This window comes from Euprymna scolopes, chromosome 31 (assembly GCF_053919585.1).
Source record: "Euprymna scolopes isolate OS-2025 chromosome 31, ASM5391958v1, whole genome shotgun sequence".
Lineage (NCBI taxonomy): Eukaryota > Metazoa > Mollusca > Cephalopoda > Sepiida > Sepiolidae > Euprymna > Euprymna scolopes.
In genome coordinates this window covers 48325222-48349523 of record NC_136512.1, presented here as the reverse complement: position 1 = coordinate 48349523, position 24302 = coordinate 48325222, and the positions used below count along the sequence as shown (strand labels likewise).

Below are 24302 nucleotides of genomic sequence, written 5' to 3'. Positions count from 1 at the left end.
TATGAAAAATGATGAAATATGAGTTTATATATTGGTGTGTCAGATATTATTGCAGCTTTTTTTTAAAACTGCAAAAATATTTATCTGAGCAAGCAGACACGTGGCATAGACCGGTTGTAAAATATGCTTAAATATGATATTTTAATTTTTGCAGATTTCGTATATAGTATTTTAGGGTTAATGTTCTATCAATTTTTATATATTATAAAGTTGCGATTTCAAAAATAAAATAAATATATCCATATGACTTGGATTTAAACTGAAACCAAAATTTATAAAAAAAATATATGTATACATATATGACTTGAGTTCCTTCAGTTATAACCGAAACCAAAACTTATGAAGAACAACTTGGATGAAAGCGTGATACAGAAAATAAATGACACACACGCTATCATATTAATATATAGGTTCTTGGTAAAATTATTTATAAAATATAAATGATTTGAGTGCCATCAACTATCACCGAAACTGAAACCAAAACTTATGAAGAATTCTTGGTAAAATTATTTATTACAAGAAATGGAAGTTCATAACAATTAAACGACTCTGATGTTAGCGTATTAATATATTGATATATTTTATATCATATAATATATTTTATGTTATTATATATTATAATAATTTTATATTATTTATATATTTTATATTTATTTTATTTATGTAAGAACTTGTAATTTCTGTATATTTTAAAGAGGATAATGTCCTCTCATCAGCATATATGTGTATGTGTCAGGTCATGTGATATGCTACTGGTACCATGTAACCCAGTACTATCTGCCTCATGGTCGGGTCACCGGAGACTAAACTGGTTCCCCCAGCAGACTTATTTGGTGAGGAGGGCGGCTAGTCTCCCTGAAGGATTAAAAGCAAGACCTTTCAAAGGGTGAATGAACCCTTTTTTGGGGTCAACGGCCAACTAGCACCGTGTATGTATGTGTGTGCTGGTGTGGGAGGGCTCCTGTAAGCAGTGGTGAAGGCAACCTTTCTAGAAGCAAATCTCTGATTTAAAAAACCATAAAGTGGGAGACCAGTACCCGCATTAAGCTGGTCTGCAGTTTAACTTGTTGCTGGTTATCTTGCTCTTGCTTGTTGCTGGATCTCAACATTTTGAACCGAGAGAGAGACTTAGCTGTCGTACAAAGCTAAGACTCTGTAACATCATCTGTGTATAGATACTCCCTCAGGCATTTGTCTATAAAAATGGTCTTGTGGCGATGGAAAAGTTGTGATCTGTTCAGGCTTGAAATACTGGAAGCATGTAATAATTGATCTCAATGACATTCTTCAGTATCATGCCTGCTTGAGTGTGAATTCACCAGTAGGACTAAAAAAAAAAAGTCATTTTTGGGCTCATGGACTTTAAGTGTCTGAGGGAGTGGCACTCGTCTGACAAGACGTTGCGATCACCACCACCATATATATATATATATATATATATATGTGTGTGTGTGTGTACTGTGAAAGCAAAATCAAGACTTCAAAAAGGGTGTTGATTGATGGCAACAAAAAGTGTATTTCATTTTACGTTACAATTGTTTTCATGTCCAGTCGAACAATTTCAAACATTATATCTTTTGAAAATTTTCCAAAACCAGCATTTCTTCAGACTTTATGAATAAACACACTTTTGACAATAGAGCATTTTTGGAGAGTAAGAAAAAAAGAAAAATTCCCCTAACGGGAAAAGCATGTGAGAAACGTTTACCTTTGCTGTAGTTACGGGAAAGCCCATTTAAATATTAATATATCGTCTGATTTTCGTATCCTTGTTTAAGAGCAGAGTCATGAGAAGTTTTCACAGAAAACCCGAAGCCATTTAAAAAAATTTTTTATATATCCCATTCGTTGAGTTCCTAAATTAGATCTTGCTGTTTCTTTATTTCCCAATAATTAATTTTTTTATAAAAAGTTTTTTTTTCATTTTTATTTCTATATTTATAGTGTGGCCGTAACAAACTTGCAATAATGTTACAGTTAATTTTAGTTTCATATTAGTGGCAAGTAATGTTTACAGATTATCATTATTGTAATACTTAGATTTAAGACCATTTGAGGTTTAAAGTTTAATTGAATATGAGAATAAATAAAAAGGCTGTATTATATATATATATATATATATATATATATATATATATATATATATAAATCCTTATACAATATTTCGAGTGAGGTTTTCCAATCTATTATTATTTAATGTTTTAAAATTTATTGCCATTTAATTTGAATGTTTTCATATCGTTTCTAAAGACAATTATGAAGGGAGATAATCCAATTATTTTGTTAATTGCTACTAATTAATTCTGTGGGAAATTGGGTCGATTTTTATTTCCTATAACAGCTAAAGGCAGATAATTCAGGCCGTTTGATGTTTTCGGTTCATTGATTACTAGAAGGTGTCTGATTTAATAATTAATTTAATCCGACAGATCCAGAATGTACTACGATGGCTTATTTAACAAATTAAGGATATAAATTATGTTTTTAATCTTAAAAAATTGTGTGTGTGTATATATATATATATATATATATATATATATATATATATATATATATATATCTTAATGTAAAAGGAAAAGAGAAAGTTCAATTCCACAAAAGGAAACTTATCTGGATAATGCCAAGCTCAACAATAATTATTGGAGCTTATACAATAGGACAACAAGAGTATGAAATGAAGACGCAAAACTATATATTGGTAGATATAGAATGGATCATTTATTGAATAATGGAATACAGGCAAAATTTGGGGGATAGAAGGGACTCTTTATACCAGAGCATTTCGAAGCCTAATGCTTCTCATCAGAAGAATAGAGAAGGTATAGATAGCGTGGGGAAGATGCAGCGTCTAGCATAAGGTTCATTATGGATGAAAAAGATTAAGAGGAATTCTAGGATGTTGGTGGAAACTTTATTGAATTCTAAATTAATAAGAAGCTTGTTATATATAGTATGATATATAAGTTTGTATATGATCTTTTACATAGTATTGAGATTAAGGGGTGTATGTATTATGGTTAAATAGGGGGTGTATTGTTGCTGTGTGGTAATTCATTTTAACGGTTTGTGAGGTGTCTATTTTCTATGGAGGGAGTAATTATGATTGGTACCATCTAAATGGCAAATGGTGGCTATAAATTTGCTTATAATTTGGAGGGGTGCAAGGTTGTAAAACTGAAAGGTAAAATGCGGCAATATATTTATAAGTTTCTTCTGTTATGATATAGGGAGTATGATTATAAAGGGGCGGTCGGAGATTAGGATGGCATTGACTATGAGTGCGTTTAACTTGATGTCAAAGTGGAGGAGTAAGGAAACCATTACTACTTATGAAAGTAGTAAAAATACACCAAATAATAGTAGGGTAATTATAATAGTGCGAAAGATAATAGTAATGAAGATGAAAATAAAATAGAAGTAAAATTGAAGATAAAGATAAAGACAAAATTAAAGATAAACATTAAAAATAATATTACCAATAGTTGTGATAAAAGTAAATTCAAAGTTGATGTTCATAACAGTGAAAATCGAGATAATGGTAGCAATTATGGTAGCAATGACGGGGATAATAGCGGGGATAATAATAATAACAGCAATTATAATGATGATTATAATAATAATGATAAAAACAATAATAATAACAATAGTAATAGCGGTAAAAGCAATGCAGTAATAATAATGATAATAAGATAGTAGTAACAATACTTCTACCACTATCTCCACCACCACTAATACTACTACTAATAATAATAATGAAAATACTGTTAATACTAATTATTAGGGGTGTGTAAAAGAAAGAGATACAGACAAGTGGGGTTGTCAGAGTAGTAGGAAATGGGGTTGAGGAGTAAGGGGTAAGTGGTCCCATACAAAATAAAGTAAAATAAAGAATATATATATATATATATATATATATATATATATATATATATATATATATATATATATATATATATATATATATATATACACACACACACACATATACATACATATGTCCATATATATACAAACACAAATAAAAAACACAGATAAAAAAAATAGATGTAGATTAAGCTGGGAAAGCATAAGAGTTCGGTGAACAAAAGGCCCTAGACTTTAAATTAAATTAAAGGATTGCTTCACTGGGAACAGTAGTTTCAAGAGTCCACCTTAAAACTTTAAATTTCTTGAAGTTCGATTATAAAGACCATCAAATTTATGTTTTTATGAACAAGCCAGGCCTAGAAAATTGAATACATACTTTCTCGTTTATGAACATGAGGGACAGGTCCATCGAATCGGCGTAACTACTTAATGTAGTAGTTCTAATCTCCAAGAGATACACGAAGCATAGTTAAAGTTCTATATTTCTCCAAATATTTCGTTGGGTGGTCTTGCATAGATGTGTTGGTCTGGTGAATTCTTTATTCCTCCTAATTTGGATGGCAAAAAACTGTATTTTTTCAATGGAGACTCTTGTGATGGAAATTACCCAAAACTGGACTGGTTCAACTGTGTTCAAATCTAAGTTATATTATCAGTAGGAAGTGGCATCTAGAAGGAAATTGGAAAATACACGTGTCTGCTTGTAAGCGGTTGGGAACGTGCTTGGCTGGTAGTTGGAGGGGTAGTAGAGGGATGGAGATATGTCTGTATGGGTGACGGGGGTGGGGTGGGTTGAATCAGGGGGGGCTTTTCTTAGGTTATATTTTCAGCACATTTAAAAGTTTTAATGTAAATACTACTGGCATAAAGAGTCCCTTCTATCCCCCAAATTTTGCCTGTATTCCATTATTCAATAAATGATCCATTCTATATCTACCAATATATAGTTGTGTGTCTTCATTTCATACTCTTGTTGTCCTATTGTATAAGCTCCAATAATAATTGTTGAGCTTGGCATTATCCGGATAAGTCTCCTTTTGTGGAATTGAACTTTCTCTTTTCCTTTTACATTAAGCTATTATAAGCTCCCTCCTGGTTGAGCTTTATTTGATTTCTCCAGATATGTTTAATAAGGAATACATCCCCTTCTCATCCAAAAACATCCCTACCCCATCCCGGAAATCCTACATTTCTAAATTAATAGCATCTATCAATAAATTCATAATTAATGTTAGATGGAAAGCATACCACCATGACCTTGACATGAGTTTAAAACAAAACTGCTTGGACACCCCTAAAGAACCCCCCCCCCCGCTCCACTGTAACTTAGAAAATCCTCCTCTGCCAATAAATAGTATATCTCGACAGAGGGAGCAAGAGAGAATGGTGGCGAAATATTATGGACTAAAATCAAACCAATTCCCTAAAGCTAATGAACATTTAGAAGAATTTGAAAACGGACTAATTAATCTAATCAAGAAAATAAAATTTAAGAAATCTAATAAACATCCACACCCGATAGTTAATAAAATAAATGGCTTGGCACATAAAGTTAAGAATGGGACAGAACTATTTGTGCCCGCAGATAAAACTAAAAACTATTACAAATTAAACTACCAAGCTTATGAGAGCCTAATATATAAAGAGCTTAGAAAATCGTATAAAGAAGGACTGCAAAACTCAATGCATAAGATCAACAACCAAGCTAAGAACCTACTTACTAGCATGAACCTAAGTAACCACACAGAAATCTTCACCCCCCAGCTACCCCAAGATTCACCCTAAAGGACCATAAGCCTAACTTCAATAGCAACCCCTGTATCAGGCTAATCTGCCCCACTAAATCAGACCTAGAAAGAATAAGTAAAAACATATTAGATAGAATAATACCAAATATAAAAAAGAAAATAAGCTTCTCCCTTTGGCAATCATCGGACAATGTTATAGATTGGTTCATAAACCTCAAAGACAAATCAAGACTAAACTTCATAACATTTGACATTGACAACTACTACCAATCTATATCCCCTATCCTTTTAAACAAAGCGCTCATCTTAGCTAAAAATAACTCGGACCTTTCCAACTCAGAAATTAGTCTAATCCTACTAGCAAGAAAGACTTTAATACAAATTGATAATAAATTGTGAAATAGAAAAGACACCCCTGATCACTTCGACATAGTGAGGGGGGGGCAGACTCTGCACAAGTAATGGATCTGGTAGGAATCTCCCTATTAAATGAGCTTAAACACAGATTCAGCAATAGCGACCTGCAAGGAGACCTGTATAGGGACGACACTCTATTAGTAACTGGGGCTAGGCCCAGAATGTACAATAGGACCATAATCAAACTAAGAATTTTTAAAAAGTTTTGGCCTTAGTATAACACTAGCGGGGGTACCTGGCGTTGCGCAGGTGTTTGGAGGTGTGTGTGCTGTTAAATAAAAAAGAAACCGGGGAAGGGGGGAAGTTGGTAGGATCGAACCCAAAGCCCTGAGGCGAAGTTTGAAAATAAAATCGGCCAGCCAGAATGAGTTACTGAAAGATGTTTGAATTTATTTAAGTAAGAACCAAATTGACAGGTGCGTGCACAGAAGTCGTTGAGCGTTACAACGATGACGTCAATGTCAGTGACCAGGTTTGTTTGTTATAAGCGAAGTAAAAAAAGAAAACAACTTTAAAACTTAAGTGGGGGGAGTAATCAAAACATCGAAAAAAACACAAAAAAACTAATGTAAGCCAAACGAACAATGAAAACAGAAAATGAACATGTGAAAAATGGCTTAAATAAGCCTGTTTCGATATTAAAATTTAAAAAGTCTGTGAGTACCTGGGTGTTTTTGGGTGTGTGGTCGGGGGGGGATAAGCAAAGTAAAAAAAACAGAAAAACGATCGTTACGTGAAAAATGGCTTAAATAACACTGGTTCAATATTTAAATTTAAAAAATCAAAAAAAAAAAAAGATATCTCACACCCCGATTCGAACCCAAAACCTTTAGATAATAAACCAACAGGCTAATCAACTGAGCTAACGCGACGTATATGAAATTTAGTCAGTTTTTCAACTATTTAAAGTAAATCAGGTCATGACGTCATCTGACACATGCGTAGAACCAGTCATCGTCACGAGAGGACCATTTTTGTTCCCCCCCCCCTGTCGAAAATTGTCAATTTCGGGGTGAAAAAATGAACGTTTTTGGCCAATTTTTCGGTATTTTTCAAGTGAAGGTTGGAGCTTCAATATGATACAGAGTTTGTGAATTTTTGTTCTGTCTGTCGAAAGTTTTTAGCAGACACACAAACATACACACATACATACATACATTTTCGCTTTTATATATATAGATTAGAGAAAGAAAAAAGCACCTCAAACTTCTTAGACGTAACATTAAACCTAAAAGAAGGAACATACTACCCCTACCAGAAACCAAATTTTTCGCTACACTATGTCAACAAATTCTCCAGTCACCCCAGATCTGTCATTAAGGCAATCCCTACCTCGGTGTCCAAAAGAATCTCTAATCTCTCTGCAAACCATAAAATATTCAATGACAGCTCTACCTTTTATAACAATGCACTAGCAAACTCTGGATACAAAGACACAAGTATGAATAATGTTAAAAAACTATCCAGCCCCTTAGGTATAGTGACCCACAACATGACTAAACGCAAGTCTAGGCAAAATAATAAGGCAAGATCGAATAATAATATCATATGCCAAATACTCCTAACAATGAAAAGCTCATACAAGTTGAACAAACACCTCCAAAAAAACGGATCAGAAGAAAGTCCAATATTTGGTTCAACCCCCCTATAATAATAACGTCCAAACTAATATCCCAAAAGAATACTTTAAATTAGTAGAAGATTCTTTCAAGCATCCTAAATAAAAACTCTATTAAATTATCCTTCTCAACTATGCCTAATGTAGCACAAACTATTATAAGCACTAATAATAAGAAAATAGAATCAGCGCAGAAAATAATTAATGGCAACCCTAGTCTAGCCCAACCAAATTGCAATTGCAATGACCCAAATAACTGCCCACTGGAGAATGACTGTGTACTCTCAGATGTCATATATTCATGTACAGTAACAGAACTCCTGCCTAATACGACAACTAATAACCTGACAGCCCAAACCTATAGTACCAGTTACACCAGAGAGTATCCGCATAACCCAATAAGCAATAGAACACAATCTGAACTACTGACCACACAACAGATAGGTATAAAGAGCTTACAAATTTGAATTTCTATATATATACTAGACTATCCGTGACCCGCTGGGTTACATTAGCTATAGAATTAATGTATGAGCGTGATACTTGTGACATAAAGAAAATAGTTTTTTGTGAGATAACGGAAACATTTCTATGAAAGTATATTAATATGAAAAAATAATATAGATAAATTTCTGTGAGACGTTCTGTTTATAATTGATTATTTTTGAAGAAAAACAAAAAACTTACAGCCATTGAATTCTAAGTGGTTTGCCATACTTATAGGTAAATGTGCACTAAACAGATACCATAGTACTTAAAGTTAAATTCAAATTTGGATATATCTCTTAATTTAAACGCAAAAAAAAACAATTGGGGCACTGAAAACATACACAGTAAAACAATATGTTTTATTGTCGCATTGATTATTTGTAATGCAAATTTAAAAAAACATATTTTCTGGGTTATTTATTTATGTTGGTAGTGTAGAAGAAAATGTATGAATGTTTTTTTAAGAAAGGTGTATTAAAAAATGGAGAATGAATTTTAAAAAAAAATGAAGGTGGTGGGTAAATCGCTGTTGTAAAATGCTCTTATGGTTGTCAACGGGTTAAAGTAGATTTATTTGTAAGAAAATTGTGTTAAAATAACTTAAACGTAATTCGGAAATGAACGATGTAAAAGAAATGCAGAAAGTATTAACAATTGTTTATTTGGATAATTTAAACGCAAAAAAAAAAACAATTGGAATGCTAAAAACTTACACAGTAAAACAATACATTTTATTGCCACATTGATTATTTGTTTATGTACGCATGCGCAACCGGAATTCGTAAACCGGCTGTTAGGTTACAACACCCGTTACAAGGTCATTTGAGTTTTAGAATTATATAGATATATATATATACTAGGGTGAGTACCCGGCATTGCCTGCATTGACTGAAATTCCGTTTGAAACACACCTGCTATACTAATCATTTTCATCATTGGTAACGTGGATACCCCCACAACAATTTCAAAAATAAAAAAAAACGGATAAAAACACGTAAATGTAATCGCCCCCAAAAAGAAGTATCTGATACCCTCTCCACCAGATATTTCGGCAGAAGGGATCACTGTCCTAAGAAAACTCACGATTTTATGAACCTATAAAAATAACATTTATAAACATTAATGCATACGTTTATTTTTTATTTTGGTAAATATGTAGTTTAGCTGCGTAAATTATTTGCCAGACAAAAAAATATAAAAACTATTTATTTTTATATAAAACCAAAAAAATTTCATTTTTATTATTTTTTTATCATTTATATTTATATTATTCGAGGCCACTATATTGCTTTTAAAATTTGGCCTTTCTAAGGTGCGGCAGATTGACCTTTTTAATCTCTTTCATGAACTATGTTTTTAGCCGCCATATTCTTTTTTGTAATGAAAGGGCGTAAAAAAGGCCAAATTTGGCCTTAAAAAAGCCAATCTATCAAACCTGAAAAAGGCCAAATTTTAAACGTGTAAGGCGTGCACATTTAGTCTAATAAAAAATGATAAAAAAACATAAAAATGAATTTGTTTTTGTTTTATTTCAGCCTTTGGGTCTAATGATGTTTTATAAATAGTTTTTATAATTTTTTTGTCTGTCAGATAATTAACGCTGCTAAACTACACATTTACCTTTATTTTTTGTAAGGGCACTTTTTTTACTGGCTTTTTTTTTTTTTGTAAATAAAGGAAATTTTCGATTTGCCTTTTTTGGGGGAGGGGCTTTCCGATTTGCTTTTTATTTGTCGTTTTAAGTTTCTAATGTAATCCCCCCCACTCCCACCACCAAAAAAAATTGAATTTGTCATATTTTGGGGTTTGTTTTGTTTATTAAATTGTTAGGTGAACGAGAATGATCTCATAAAAAATAATTAAATTTATAATTATTTCATGTTTCCAATGTAATTCCCGCTGCCCCTACCAGAAAAAAACAAATTGTATTTGTTAGATTTTTCCCTCCTCTCAATCGCTAAACTTGAAAAAATGCTAAAGGTGACATGTCTCGTTGAAAGCTTGGAAGCCAAAAAGTGGATGCTCATTTTACATTAAATTTATATAGAAAAGTGATCCCCCACTCTAACATGTTATTTTTTTTTTTTCAAAATTTCTTCTTTCATAATATTTATAAAGGCTGTTTAAATGTATTAGGCTGAAAAAAAGTAGATCTCCATTTCTTAGGGGTTAAACGCTGTTGGGTCACGTCATATAAAGTTACCTTTGCATATGACACTATGCATAAAAAAAAAACAAAAGACAAACGTTCACCAAATATCATTTGGTAATTTCATTAAGTTTCTAGCTGGAAAAATAATTCCGTGTAGATAGAAAAATGTTTGGCTTTTTTTTTTTTTTTTAAATATTTAAACAAAAAAAAACACTTACGAAAAAACTGAAAAGATTTCATTTGTTTGTTTTATTTTATTCCTTAAACGGCAATACAGAAATCGGTAAATTTTTACCATGTAATCCAGCATCGTTTAATGCCTAAAAAAGTGAAGATCTAATGCCTCCTCCCCATCTAAATTCCACAATTTACACTTTTTTCTCTTTTTTCGCATTAATTCCATCGATTACAAACTTAATTTTCTAATTAAAAAATTAGAAAATTAAGTTTGTAATCGATGGAATTAATGCGAAAAAAGAAAAAAAAGTGTAAATTGTGGAATTACTTTTCCAGCTAGAAACTTAATGAAATTACCAAATGATATTTGGTGAACGTTTGTTTTTTGTTTTTTTTTTATGCATAGCATCTAGTGGAAAATAACTCTAAAAAAAGTTTTAAAAAAAGGTTGGTGTTGGAAATATTAATTCCAAAATAAATTAAATATATTATCAATATAATTGTTGTTTAAAATTTATAAAATAACAATTTTAAATAGAATACTTAAAATAATTCTCTCGCTAAAAGCATTAACTAAGATACCGCTATTTAGTAAAATCAAATTTTTCTTAATGTCATCTCTTCTCTATATAAATAAAATGAACTCATTTTTTCCCGTGGGATTTTGACCTTAATAGGATTAAAAATCAAGATATTTCATGCAAATACATTATGCACAAACGGCAGAACAATATCTGAGGTTTGTTATAGGCTTATTAGTTCTCAAATTCCTCGATAATCTTAGATTTCTATACTTTTTCCGCTGAGAAGTCACGGTCAAAATCGGTTAAGATCAATGGAAGTGGTAAAATATTTTCTCTCTTAAAAATTCCTCCTCCCCCTGCCACCACTTAACACCGTTTGGAGATCGTTCACAAGGAACAGTTGAAAAGAGAACACCGGTTTGGCTTCGTAGTTCTATCATGTGAAGTAATTTAAAATCACTAAACTAAGCTGCAGTGCTCTGTGGCGTAGTGGTTAGGGTGCTGGACAATTCACATTATATTTTCACGTTCGCGCCGACCTACCATAGTGGTTTTTTTTTTTTTTTTTTTTTCCTAAACAACTGGAATGGACTTTTCTTGGTGGCCGAACTGTTAACGTTGCAGATGTTTTTTTGTTTTTTTTTTCACACTTTATTTTCCTACTTTTACTCATGACTCCGGGTTTGATCCTTCCTACTTACCTACCATAACATTTTTTAAAACTCCCCCCCCCGTCCCGGAAACAAACACTCGGGCAATGCCGGGTACCCCCGCTAGTATGCAAATAAAGTGATCTCTTAATTATATATTTTTGCAAATGGCAAGTATATAAAAATAAATGAAAGATTAAAGTAAGACACGTTTTGTGTATATTAATCAAATTGTGAACAAACAAACAGACAGGAATACGAATTTATATATATAGATATATATACTCACACACTTTCAATCTCACTGAATTTTAGCAATATTAAATATTTGCACTTTCACACTAGTAATAAATACTATTAGATAAATCTAAGGTTTTTATATTTTCATTTTTATATATTTTTATATTTTATTTCTGTATATGCAGCCTTGTTCTGTCAGTATATGTTTGTAGAAACATGTATGTGCAAGTGCAAGATGCATTAAAAAAATGAGTCTTTTATGAATTTTTAATGCAAGTCAAGTGCTAACCACTTAGAAATGGTGCTAATAAATAAAAGGAAATGAAAATAACGGAAGTGAGGAGATAATTCTTTTTGTATTTTTCAGGTGAAAGTTTCTAACTTTTTCACGCAGTCCTTTGCATTATTATTATGCTCTGCAAAATCTTTCAAGCTAGACTGGTTAACTGACAAGAATATGCGGCATAATATGATTCTCCTCTAATTCAGAGATGGTTGAGTCAGTTTTTAGTCCTCATCTGACCATAGTAACTTTTAATCACCTCGTTCCTGTTATCCAGTGGTTGAATATCCTCAACTGAGCCCAGGATGATTCTTATGTCAATGAAAAGGTGGGGTGGGGATCTCTAGACCCTGATTCACAGCTGCAGTCTGGTCTCATTCTCTAATGTCTTTAGGGGATTGATATGACTAAGGAAGTTTTAGTTGTAGGGTCATTGGTTTACATCCATGTAGAAGATGGCATTCCTCACTATTAGCTTTTATGATATCTACTTGGCTGGCAACTTTCAATCTCACATTTTCAAGAACAATGCCAGCAAGGAGATGCGGATTATTCAGGTTCGTAGGTTTTAGGCTAGCAGTTATCAAACAATAGGTGTTGTTCAATGCTGAGTCTAATTCGTTGGTATTGGTTCATCTCTCAAACAGGACTCTCCACAGAGGAATAACACAAGATCAAGGCATCTTAGTGTGTGTTGTGGCTCCTCATTTGGAGTTGATCAGTTTCTGTAGGATGTTCTGAGATTTGACTTTCAATTTTTTTTTTTTTTATATATTCTTTGGTATGGTCCAGGATTACACCAATGTAGATATGGTTGGTACAGTTCTTGATTTGCATTTTAGGTTATGTTATGTTAAGGGGTCAATTGACTTCCTAGTTCCTGAGAGTTTGCATGTAAATGGTTGCTTTCATAATAGAAGAGTAGCTCATTTAGGACTGAGTTTAGGTTTCTTTTTACTGCTTCAAACGTGCTCTCTAGGGATATTACATATAGTGTTCTGATTGATTGGTTGAATATTGATAGACAGGGATGGAGCCAACACACTACCTTGAAGTAAGTCATTCTTTTATCATCGTAACAAATTTATTGTTTAAAGTAACACAAAAGTGCTTGTCTTTCAAAATCACTCTCATGAAATTGTGAGTGCCAACTCTTATGTTTGCTCCAAGTTTTTCAAATTTGAATCTCCTTCAGAATGGTAAGTATGGTTGAGGGGATTGCAGCATTGACTATGATTCCAATGTGGTGGTGGTGGTGGTGGTGTTAGTATGTAGGCAGTTGCTCGAACACTAGCTTTTTGATCAGCTTGGTGATATCCGTTCTGACAACTTCAATATTGAGAATTGAATTCTGACCTTAAAGTGAAACCAGTAAATATCATGATCCCTTCATTAAATTTATAATACCGATCTGAAGAAATCATTTGTTTAAAATTGTTCATTTACCAAACATAATTTATTTTTATTGCAGGAAAAACTTTTGTAGATTTTAAAATTTTACAAGCCAAGAACTTGGACGCAAAAGACAGAAATGGTATTTATTATTTTTCTTTCTTTTAAACTCTATTTTGCATAATGAGTCTTTTGAATTACAATCATAAATAAATCCTGGTAAAAAGTTTGGATGAATTTTGGTAGTTATATCCAAATAAGTGTATGGTTTTACCACAACATAAAAGGTTAACAGAATTAAAAAGTTATTTTAGTTACGAATGGTGTTTTATAACAAAGGTAATTTCATAACCACCTATAATTTTATGAGTTAATGCACGTCTTTAACTTGATTTTAATTTTTAAATAATAATGAAAAAAAAGGAAAAATATCCGTCTTTTTTGTTTCAATCATTTAAGCAGTAAATAATTTTAAAATGTGTATATTTAGGCAGAAAAAGTGAAAAGAAACAACTCTGAACACTTTTTTTTTATTATTGTCACAAATTTTCAGATTTTATTTTTCATTAATAATTCTAACTTTGTTTGTATTAGTAATTTATGCATCAAGAATCTTAAAAGAAATAAAAAGATGATTAAGGATTTTAATGTAATCTGACAATAGAATTATGCTAAAATGACGAAAAAAATTAATCTAATTGATCTTGAACTTTTCTGTCAGGTTTCAGTGATCCATTCTGTGAGTTGTTGTTAGGAAAGAAAAAAGTGTTCAAGACGAGTGTCAAGAAGAAAACTCTGTTTCCGATCTGGAATGAGAGTGTAACTCTAGATCTTCCTGATGATATCAATGCAACACTTGAACTTGTAAGTCTATCGAAATATTTTCTTTTGTAATAAAATGTTATTTTCCATTTGCTTCTTCTGCTTTTCTCAATTTATCTGAGTTTATTTTATTTCTTTGCATCTTTCAGACAGTTATCCTCATCTTGGTTGTGATATTTACAATGTTTTGGTGCTTGTACTCTCTCACTTTCTCCTTCCAAACTGAAACGTTTAATTTAATCTATTTCAATATATCATGTTAAATAAGTTTTCTTATTTTACTGATGACATAATCATGTTAGATCACCAAAGTTAAGCAATGTTGAGCCTGGCTAGTACAAGATGGGTGACCATTTGAAAATACCAGGTGCTGTAAGAGAACAGAAAATACTGAAATGAATCTAAAGATCTATTCTAAGACATTCAAATCTATCGTATTAAAAGATTATTTGTTGTGGAATATTTTGTCTTTCACATAATGGCTCGTGTATTCATAGTGATATCTTGTCTCCATAGATTAAATCTGTATAAGTTATTAAGAATTACTATTCACATTTTCAGATATTGATTTATTAACCACTATTACAAACCCTGTTCAGTTAGGGTTGATGGAGCACGGTTATGTAACAACAAGAAAAAAAAAAGGGAAAAGAAAGCTTAAGAAACAAGAGGGAGGGGGGGGGGGCTCTTCCAAACTCATGAAATAGACAACAGAGTAAGAGAAACAAAAAACAAATTTAACTTAAATCAACTTTATTAACAAAATATAATGAGAGGAACAAAAAGGAAAAAATAATATTTAAAAAATCGATAATATGAATTAGGGAACTTTATTTTTCTATTTAAACGCAAAGCGGAAAATATATCCAGGAAAAAAAAAATGAATGTCAGCCTGAGAAAGATAAACTCAATTATTTTCCATAGGTTATTTTTTGTTTAAATTTTAAAAAACTTTTTTTTTGTTTCTTTTCATAACGCATGAAGATTCATGCATGTGCAACGACCAATGCAGCCATAAACTTAGGTTTGACTCACTTGGATCACGTCATTGACTCAGTCTTTCTTCCCAAACGTTTGGGGGCATGAGGGTGTGAAACTGAAACCAGAATTCTTTTTTTCTTCCTCTCTTCTTTTCTCTTTACCCCATCTGTATTTTTTACATATCTCTTCACCCTCTCCCTCTCTTTATAGATTCTTTCTCATTTTATATTTTCTCACCAAGTTGACAAAATAAAAGCAAAGTAAATAAGGTATCTTTCTGCTCAGCTTAAAAATAATTGTTACCGTAAACGTTTGCTGCCCTGTTTATTATTTATTACTATTATTTAATCGTTTGCTTTTACTTCCTTTTACTTTTACTTGTTTCTTGTACGTTTACTACTACTAAGAGTCTGTGTGCTTATCACCGTTCTTACATATACAGGTGTGTGTATGTATGCTCTTACATATGTTACGTGCAGTTCACTGTTATATGTGGGTGTGGGTGTTCTTATCCTTACACCGTTTCTTGCCTTGGAAGGTCTCAAGACATGTATGTGTAAATAAAATAATGTGTACATACCTGCTTGCCTTGGCCAGCGGATGATATCTTCTTGGATGCTGGTTTGCCATCTCGTTGGGAAGTGGTCACTACAGACAGATGCATCGATAAACAACAAGATGGATTTGAAGCTTCAGTCTTTTATTTCAAGGCAAGCTTATCATCTCAGACCCTGATTGTCGGGAGAGACCTGAAATCTCCGATCTGCTTCCTCTGCTGCCTAAACTACTCTCTCAGCCCATGTGGTCATCAACCGGAAGCCTGTGACCATAATTCCTGTGTCACCCCTAATATCTGGTGCATTCTCTCTAGGTTGATACCTGTGAAACCTAACCTTTTGTGACCCTGCCAACTCGCTGATGGGAAATGAAAATATACATACATAACTTTCTATTTCTAAAACTACCTAGATAGCAATTAAGCTGGGATTCCCAATACTATATAATTTTACATTTTTAAAATACATAATTAAATTTTAGGATAATGTAACACCACAAAACAAACAATTACTGGCTTATGAATGTTCTAAGACATTTCTAGCATTTTTTTTTTAGGTATGATGTTCTTGTAGCTTAACACTTTCATAAACCATCAATATTTAAAAATCGTCTTTTCCCTAACTATTATCTGTTATAACAATCATGGTTTTTGTACTTATCAAACCTCTTTAGTATTGTTTTAGAAAATTTCTTGTATTTTTCATTGTTCATTTATTTGTTTCTTTTTGTTCAGGTTTTATCTGACAAAGACCTTATCTACAATGATTTCCTTGGCAATTTACAGCTAACAGTTGGCAAAATGAAAGAGATGTCATTGAACGTTAGTACACCTCACTTTTTTTTTATTCAGTTTGTAAAAAATTTATCAATAATATTATTTTAAATTCTAAGGATTTGAATGAAATTCTATTCAATTATTATAGTTATTATATAAATGATATAATAGCCAAAGCTATTACATTTGTTGATTAATGAAATATATATAACTGTGATAGCTTGCTTAAAGCATTGCTGGTAAATAAATATATTGGTATGTACTCGGGATGTAAATAAATATATTGGTATGTACTCGGGATGTAAATAAATATATTGGTATGTACTCGGGATGTAAATAAATATATTGGTATGTACTCAGGATGTAAATAAATATATTGGTATGTACTCGGGATGGAAATAAATATATTGGTATGTACTCGGGATGTAAATAAATATATTGGTATGTACTCGGGATGTAAATAAATATATTGGTATGTACTCGGGATGTAAATAAATATATTGGTATGTACTCGGGATGTAAATAAATATATTGGTATGTACTCGGGATGTAAATAAATATATTGGTATGTACTCGGGATGTAAATAAATATATTGGTATGTACTCGGGATGTAAATAAATATATTGGTATGTACTCGGGATGTAAATAAATATATTGGTATGTACTCGGGATGTAAATAAATATATTGGTATGTACTCGGGATGTAAATAAATATATTGGTATGTACTCAGGATGTAAAAAAAATGGAATTTTGAAGGATGAACAAAAGAAATAATTGAAGAAAATATTTATGTTTTTTTTTTTTTTTTTTTTACATAGGCGTCACCACTTATCAAGGCCAATAGGCCACTCAAGGATAAGGGTTAAAGAGTGTAGAGTAGTCAAAAGGACAATATAGTAATCGATAGTAATGGAAGTTCGGTAAATTTGTTAACTTAAGTGGAACGGCTCATCAGAAACTTGTTCACGTTGGACTTGAAGACAATCATATTATAGACAGCTGGAAAGCAGGAAAACGGAAGACAATTCCACAGGCGTGCAGTTCTAAGAAAGAAGCTTTGTTCATGGAATCTATGTTTAGGTTTAGGCACAGATAAAGAGTGTGGAAAATTATTGATAATGTTTTCAGCTAGTCTAGTGTTTCTTGTGAAAGTTTGGTGAGGGGGGGGCCATAGATTGAAGCTCAGTCGAACACTTTCCATGAAAATAACGATAAAGCAGAGACAAACTCGCAACATCTCTTCTGTGAGATAGAGGTTGCAGCGAAGAGAAAAGGACATCTCCCACCAGGCTACAAAGTCTATTTTGAACCCTATCAAGGCAGGACATGTCTTTTCTAGCAGTTCCTGCCCATATGTAGCAACAGTATTCCATCCTTGGACGTATCTGTCTCTTATATAGATAGAGAATTGCATCAGCAGTGAGATATCTACTGGATCGATAGGATCCCACCATTTTTCCAGCGGCCTTGGCAACAGATTTGATGTACGTATTCCATTTAAGATCAGGAGTAAAAGTCAAGCCCAGAAGCCTGTCAATACTTGAGGCCTCCCCAAGACGAGAGCCATTCATTTTAATTGATGCAAGATGGGGATCAGAACGTTGATGATGTAAAGATAGAAGTTTGGTTTTAGATGCATTAAAAGTAACCAGCCACTCCTTTCCCAATTGTACAATGTGATCAAGATCAGAGGAGAGAGAATCGGAGAGAACTTGGTCGTTTTCTGTCTTAGATGTGCTACCATAGATGGTGGTGTCATCAGCAAAAATGTCTACGAATGATGTAAGGATGTGATTTGGAAGATCATTAATGTAGATCAGGAAAAGAGTTGGGCCCAGAATGGACCCCTGAGGAACTCCAGCATTTATACTGTGAGCTTCTGATTTTTGCCCATCAACTACTACTCTTATGAACCTATCAGAGAGAAATGATTTAATAATTGAGAAGACATTTCCAGCTATACCATAGCTGGGGATCTTGTGAAGTAAACCTTTATGCCATACCCTATCAAAGGCCTTTGATATGTCAAGAGCAACTGCCCTAGAAAGGTTGCCTCTGTCGAGAGATTCACTAATCCTATGGGATATAACTGTAAGCACATCTGCTGTAGATCTAGCAGAACGGAAACCATATTGTGTGTCACTAAGAAGGTTATTTTTGCTGAGATGGTTGATTACTTCTCTATTTAACACAGATTCCAGCAACTTACTCATGACGCACAGGAGACTTATTGGCCTGTACTGAGAGGGGGATGAACGATCACCTGAATTCTTAAATACAGGGCATACTGATGAGATTTTCCAGGGTGATGGGAAGCAATTCTCCTTAAGACAACGTTTAAACAGTTTTGTAAGTATGGGTGCTAGTTCTGGTTGAAGTTTTTTGAGTACTATAATTGGAATACCGTCAGGGCCGGTTGCTTTACTGGAATCAAGGTTTTTGATTAGCTTGGCAACATCACATACAGATATTTGTATATCACATAGTGTGTTTTCTGATACAGGAGGAAATATTGGAGGTTGGCGGCCTTGGTCGCAAAGGGTAGAATTGGCTGCAAAGTTCTTGGCAAAGTTTGGCTTTGTCTAATGCTGACGAGATTAACTCAGGTCCATTGATGATAGTTGGGATAGAGCACACGCTTCTGTTCAGGATTCTGTTTGCTATTTGCCAATTATTTAAATAAACATTTTACATGCAGTTTCAGTAAATGTTATGGTTAATAACATCTGTGATAATATTTTAATTTTGGGGGAGAAAATCTAATCTCAAAAAGAAAAAAAGAAAATACAAATATCCTTGCCTTCTACAGAAAACAAACTGTCCTTTGAAGGATATCAGGTATCTCTGAGGTCAGTGGTGTAGCTAGAGTAAATATCGCCCTACTGACCCTATGCTGGATGGTTAGCTATCGTTACATGCTCTACTTACTTCCTAACCAGTATCTTACTCACTTCTATCAAAGACAAATGCAACTGTTTATAATATCACAATAATGATAAACTTATTTATTAGTATAAAACCGTGTATGAAAACCTTTTTAGGAAGAAAAACATAAGTGTATACTATGACGAGTAACTTAGTAAATGGATGAATAAATAAATTGTTATGAATGGGATTGGAAACGCCAAAAAAGAAAAAAAATCAGTTAGTGAGTAAAATCAGAAAAGATGGTTTGAAAACAAAAAGACATGTAACAGCCGACCTGCCTTATCAACTCTTGAGACAAAGCGAATAAAATAAAGTAAAATAGAAGAGGATCAAGTGACAATAATAAATGAATGGGTGGAAAAAACAAAATTATGAAGAAAAGAAGAAATAAGACACTTAAAAAAAGAATAGAAAAAAAACAGAAACTTTGAGTTAACGATCTTTTTGTTTATTTTTACATTTACACTAAAAAGAAAAAACAGTACACCTGCAAGTCTGTTACTGCAATTTTCCCGAACCTTCACTAGCGTTTCCGGACAGATATCAAGAAGAACCAGGATATGCCAAGCCACTTAGCCAATCGATTTCAAGTTAGCAGATGCTAAAAAAATTCAATTAATTTATTTTATTCAATTATTCTTTTGTCAAAGTTTACACTTTAATAAAGTTCTTTGTTGCCAAAGTTTCCAGATAATTAAGATAATAAATCTATAAACTTTGTTGACCCTACTATACACGCGACAGCGAACCATGTTCAGAGAATGTGGAGGTAAGCAAAGCAAAGAAACAAAATCGAAAGTGGAACCAGTAGGGAACTATTAGAAAGTTACCTGACAGACTTCATGTGGAGACAGAAATGTAAAGATCCTTTCGCCTGCATAATGAACCAGGTAACTAAATATTACCCTCAGCTTCCTTCCACTTTCTTTACACCCTCTTTTCTACCTTCACGGTTATCATCTGCTCTTGCCAACCACTCTACCCTCTACAAAACAAATCATTAAAAAAATAAAAACTAAACAAAATAAAAAAAAACACAACCACTAATCATTAGCAAAAACAAGAAAAAAATTCATAACAATGTCCCCTCCCCCCCAAAAAACAACAATGGCCCCCAAACAACAATAAATCAAAATATTTTTAAATAAAGAGGTTTAATAAAAAGACATCTACAATTTTTTTTTTTTTTTCATATCTTGTTTAAATTCTTTTACTTCGCTTTCTTGTTAAAATAAAAGTTTACAATACCAGTGGTGTTTTGATTATTTTCTCCTTAAGATATATTAGCAACTATTTTGCATGATTTGAATTTTTGATCTTCATCGCGTTTCTGCATTGAATTTTCATTACTTCCATTATTCGTTCTGGTTTGTAGTTGTATTTATATAAAACAAAAACAAAAAATAAATAGAATAGTGTTACAAAGCGGAGACAAAATAAATCCCAATATTTTTATTAAATATTGAAACATTAAACGCTACACTCCATCGTACTTTGATTTAAAAGCAAATGTTCAATTTCAGAACATTTGAATGAAAAACTCGGCAATTCACAAAAGAATGTACCTTCAATATTATAGTCTTAGAATGAATGTTTTCTTGTTTTCCTTGTGACAAACAAAATCTAATCAAAATCTAGTTGTCTTGTAAGTTCGTTTTCAGTGGACAGAACAGCCAGATCGACTGGCTCATAGTTGACTGGAGGTATTTTTTTTATAAGTATCACTTTGGAGAAACTTCTTTCACACGATGCCACAGAAACACATCTTGGCAGAAGGAATTTTAGAGCCAGCGTAAGATATGGCAATGACTCAACAAAGTCCCACTTGATGATAAACTGTAGGAATTGCAGTACTGTCCAGTGCTTTGCCTCCTCCAAGTTTGTTTTGGCTGCTTGTAGGTGTTGCCTTAAACATTAAATTTCTAGACAAAGGTTTTCTTCAGATAGCTTATCATACACAGACAACTGTATTTCTTCCTTGCCGGCACAAATAATATGATCTGGCTGAACAGCAGAAAAAGTCAACAAAATTTCATTTACTGCCTGTACTCGGCCTACAACATTTGTATGCTAAAAGACCTTGACAGCCCTTATTTTGGTAGCAACCATGTCCAGTGCCATACCTGGTGTTTGCATGTATTTCTGAGTTACCTTTACTTCTTGTAAAACATCCAGAAGAAAGCAATGAAAGAAAAGTCGCATATGAAACAGATTGTGCAAAGTGCCTCTTGTCTCTTTGCTTTGACATCACACAGAACTTCAATAGCTTTCACAAACTGGTTAAACCTTTGTATCACAGGCTTCACTGCATCGGCATGTGCACTCCAGCGAGTTGTTGATACTCTCTTCACTGTAAGACTTGTGTACTTTACCAGCACACCCTAGCAATGGGTCAACAGAGCGAGAAAAAAAAAAGTGTACAGCGCTTCAAGACTGCCAAAAAATGTTACACAAGAAGGATTGTTAGAAAACAAATGTTTCTCACAAAGAATCAAAGAATGATTAGAACAAAAACGACCCTTGATTTTTTTTTTTTTTTTTGCACAACACTGTGCCATGTTTTTTTTTGCACAACACTGTGCCATGTTTTTTTTTGCACAACACTGTGCCATGTTTGTGGCATTATCATACTCTTGCCACGACAGAACTTAATATCTAGTCCGTTTTCTAATTTCTCAAGGATATCATAAGTCAATGCAGTAGTTGTTTTACCTTTCAAATGTAAAAATCTCAGGAATGACTCCCGTACTTCAACTGCACCATCGCTGATATGTACATATCTAATTACTGTTGACATTTGATCTGCATGCGAAATGTCTGCTGTGCTATCAAAAAGTATACAAAAGTACTTTGCATTCTTGATGTCAGCAATCACGTTTTGCTAAAAGAGAAATCAACTCATTCTGGGTTTCAAGTGACATGTAACGACATATTGCCTGACTGTCCGCACTTTGCTGGAAGCTGAAAAGATATTACTTTAACAGTGAGATAACAATTCAACGAGCTTCCAGAAGTTACCTTTGTTTAATGAGGACGTATTCTCATGATGTCCTTTAAATGCCAGGCTCTGTCGTGCAAGAAAAAGTATCACGTCTAAAACTCTGTGCAGAATGTCTCTGAACTTCCTTTTCTCTTTCTCCATAAGGGAAATGTGCACTACATTGATAGCATTTTGCAATTGGAGTCCTGAAGTCAGCATTTTCCACTTCTCCCAGCACGATAGATGATCCTTTGATTGTTCATGCTCAATAAATTTGGGATGTAGCTTCCACCAGGCTTCAAAACCAGTGACAAAAGTACATGTTCCAGGAGCTTTGTCATCTTTGGCAAACAATTGACAGCAAAAGCAGTACAACTTTCCATCACACAGTGAGTAAGCCATCCACGATTGTAGTACCCTGTCGCCATTTGACAATGAGGACTGAAACCAGGTTGTAGAAAGTTGCTGCAATTCACCTTTGTACATAGCCTTTTAATCTTGAAAAGCCCATGCTTATTTTAGAATGGCTTGCTCCTCTTTTTGATGATATCAATTCTGACACTATCAGGCACAGGAATTTGCCACAAGGACACATTGTTAAATGTTGATAAATTGCTGGCAGTCAAGATTTCAATCTCTTCTTCTGATCAAGCTGCAATTGCTATATCATAATGTTCTTCAATATCAATTTGTTCTGTGTTGCTGTCTCTCGGTTATTCACTATCACTTGAAAAATGGCTTTTGAGTTGTTTTTCATGTAACGTTCTTTCAGCTTCAATAAAATTAGAACTTGTGACAGTTTCTGGTTTCTGTATCCACTTTAGCAAAGACCCTTTAATGTCGTTTAGTGTTTCCTCTTTTGCCTTTTTAGCTGATAGCTGAAAATAAATGCATGCTGATTTTGAAAACTTGGCACTGCCCAGCATCTAGGAAACTCAACAGTATTTGACATTTGTTTTTGAAGTTACAATAATATTAACTTAAAATAGGGCATTCGAATTTTGCATTATGACAAATGCTCTGTAAATTTAGACAACCAATTTACAAATAATTTAATTGTTTTTTTTGTTTTTTTTTTTGCAAAATTAGACACTCAAATTTCAAATTTTTAAGATATCTTAAAGCAAGCTCATTTAACTGCAACTACTATAATACTGAAATGAAAACAGGAAAACTCCTGTGCCCCAACAAAAATTATTATTTTCTGTCAATGTCAAGAATCTTTCCAACTCCAAAAAAAAAAAAAATTACAATTTAGACTTTTATAGGTTTCCGAGGGCGCTGAAAATGAATATATGAATTAAAACTGTTGCAGAGAAAAGTTTTCATGAAGTGAAAAAATTACTTTATCAAAAAGTGTGGGATCACTTTCCTATATAAATTTAATGGAAAATGAACTCTAACGTTTTGGCCACCTAGTTATAATTTGATAAGTATGTTTTAGTTTGAACAGGGATAGTATAATAAAATCGTGGTGTCTGCAGTCGTGTCTAGCCTCTATAGAATGAAAATATGCCACAAAATTTAACAAGGAGTTTTGATATTTATCCACATAAATATACTTTGATAAGAATGTTTCAGTTTAAAGGCAGATGGTATGATAAAATTATGGGGCTTGCATCCGCACCTGGCCTCCATAGGATGGAAACATGTCACAAAGTTTAATATAGATATAGTTTTAACAACTAGTCCTTTTACT

General features: G+C 33.0%; 1 protein-coding gene across 12 annotated transcripts in view; it reads left to right on the top strand.

Annotated features, from left to right (window-relative positions):
* Positions 1–24302, top strand: part of LOC145255736 (extended synaptotagmin-1-like) — an 888623-nt gene that overhangs the window by 528699 nt on the left and 335622 nt on the right. For all 12 annotated transcript variants that reach the window (XR_013863897.1, XM_080114367.1, XM_080114365.1 and 9 more), the window contains 3 exons: positions 13637–13699; positions 14279–14421; positions 16652–16738. Coding sequence is in view for 11 of the 12 variants with exons in the window: in XM_080114367.1 (XP_079970493.1) it covers positions 13637–13699; positions 14279–14421; positions 16652–16738 (293 nt within the window). In the remaining variant the exon portion in view is untranslated. The remainder of the gene's footprint in view (positions 1–13636; positions 13700–14278; positions 14422–16651; positions 16739–24302) is intronic.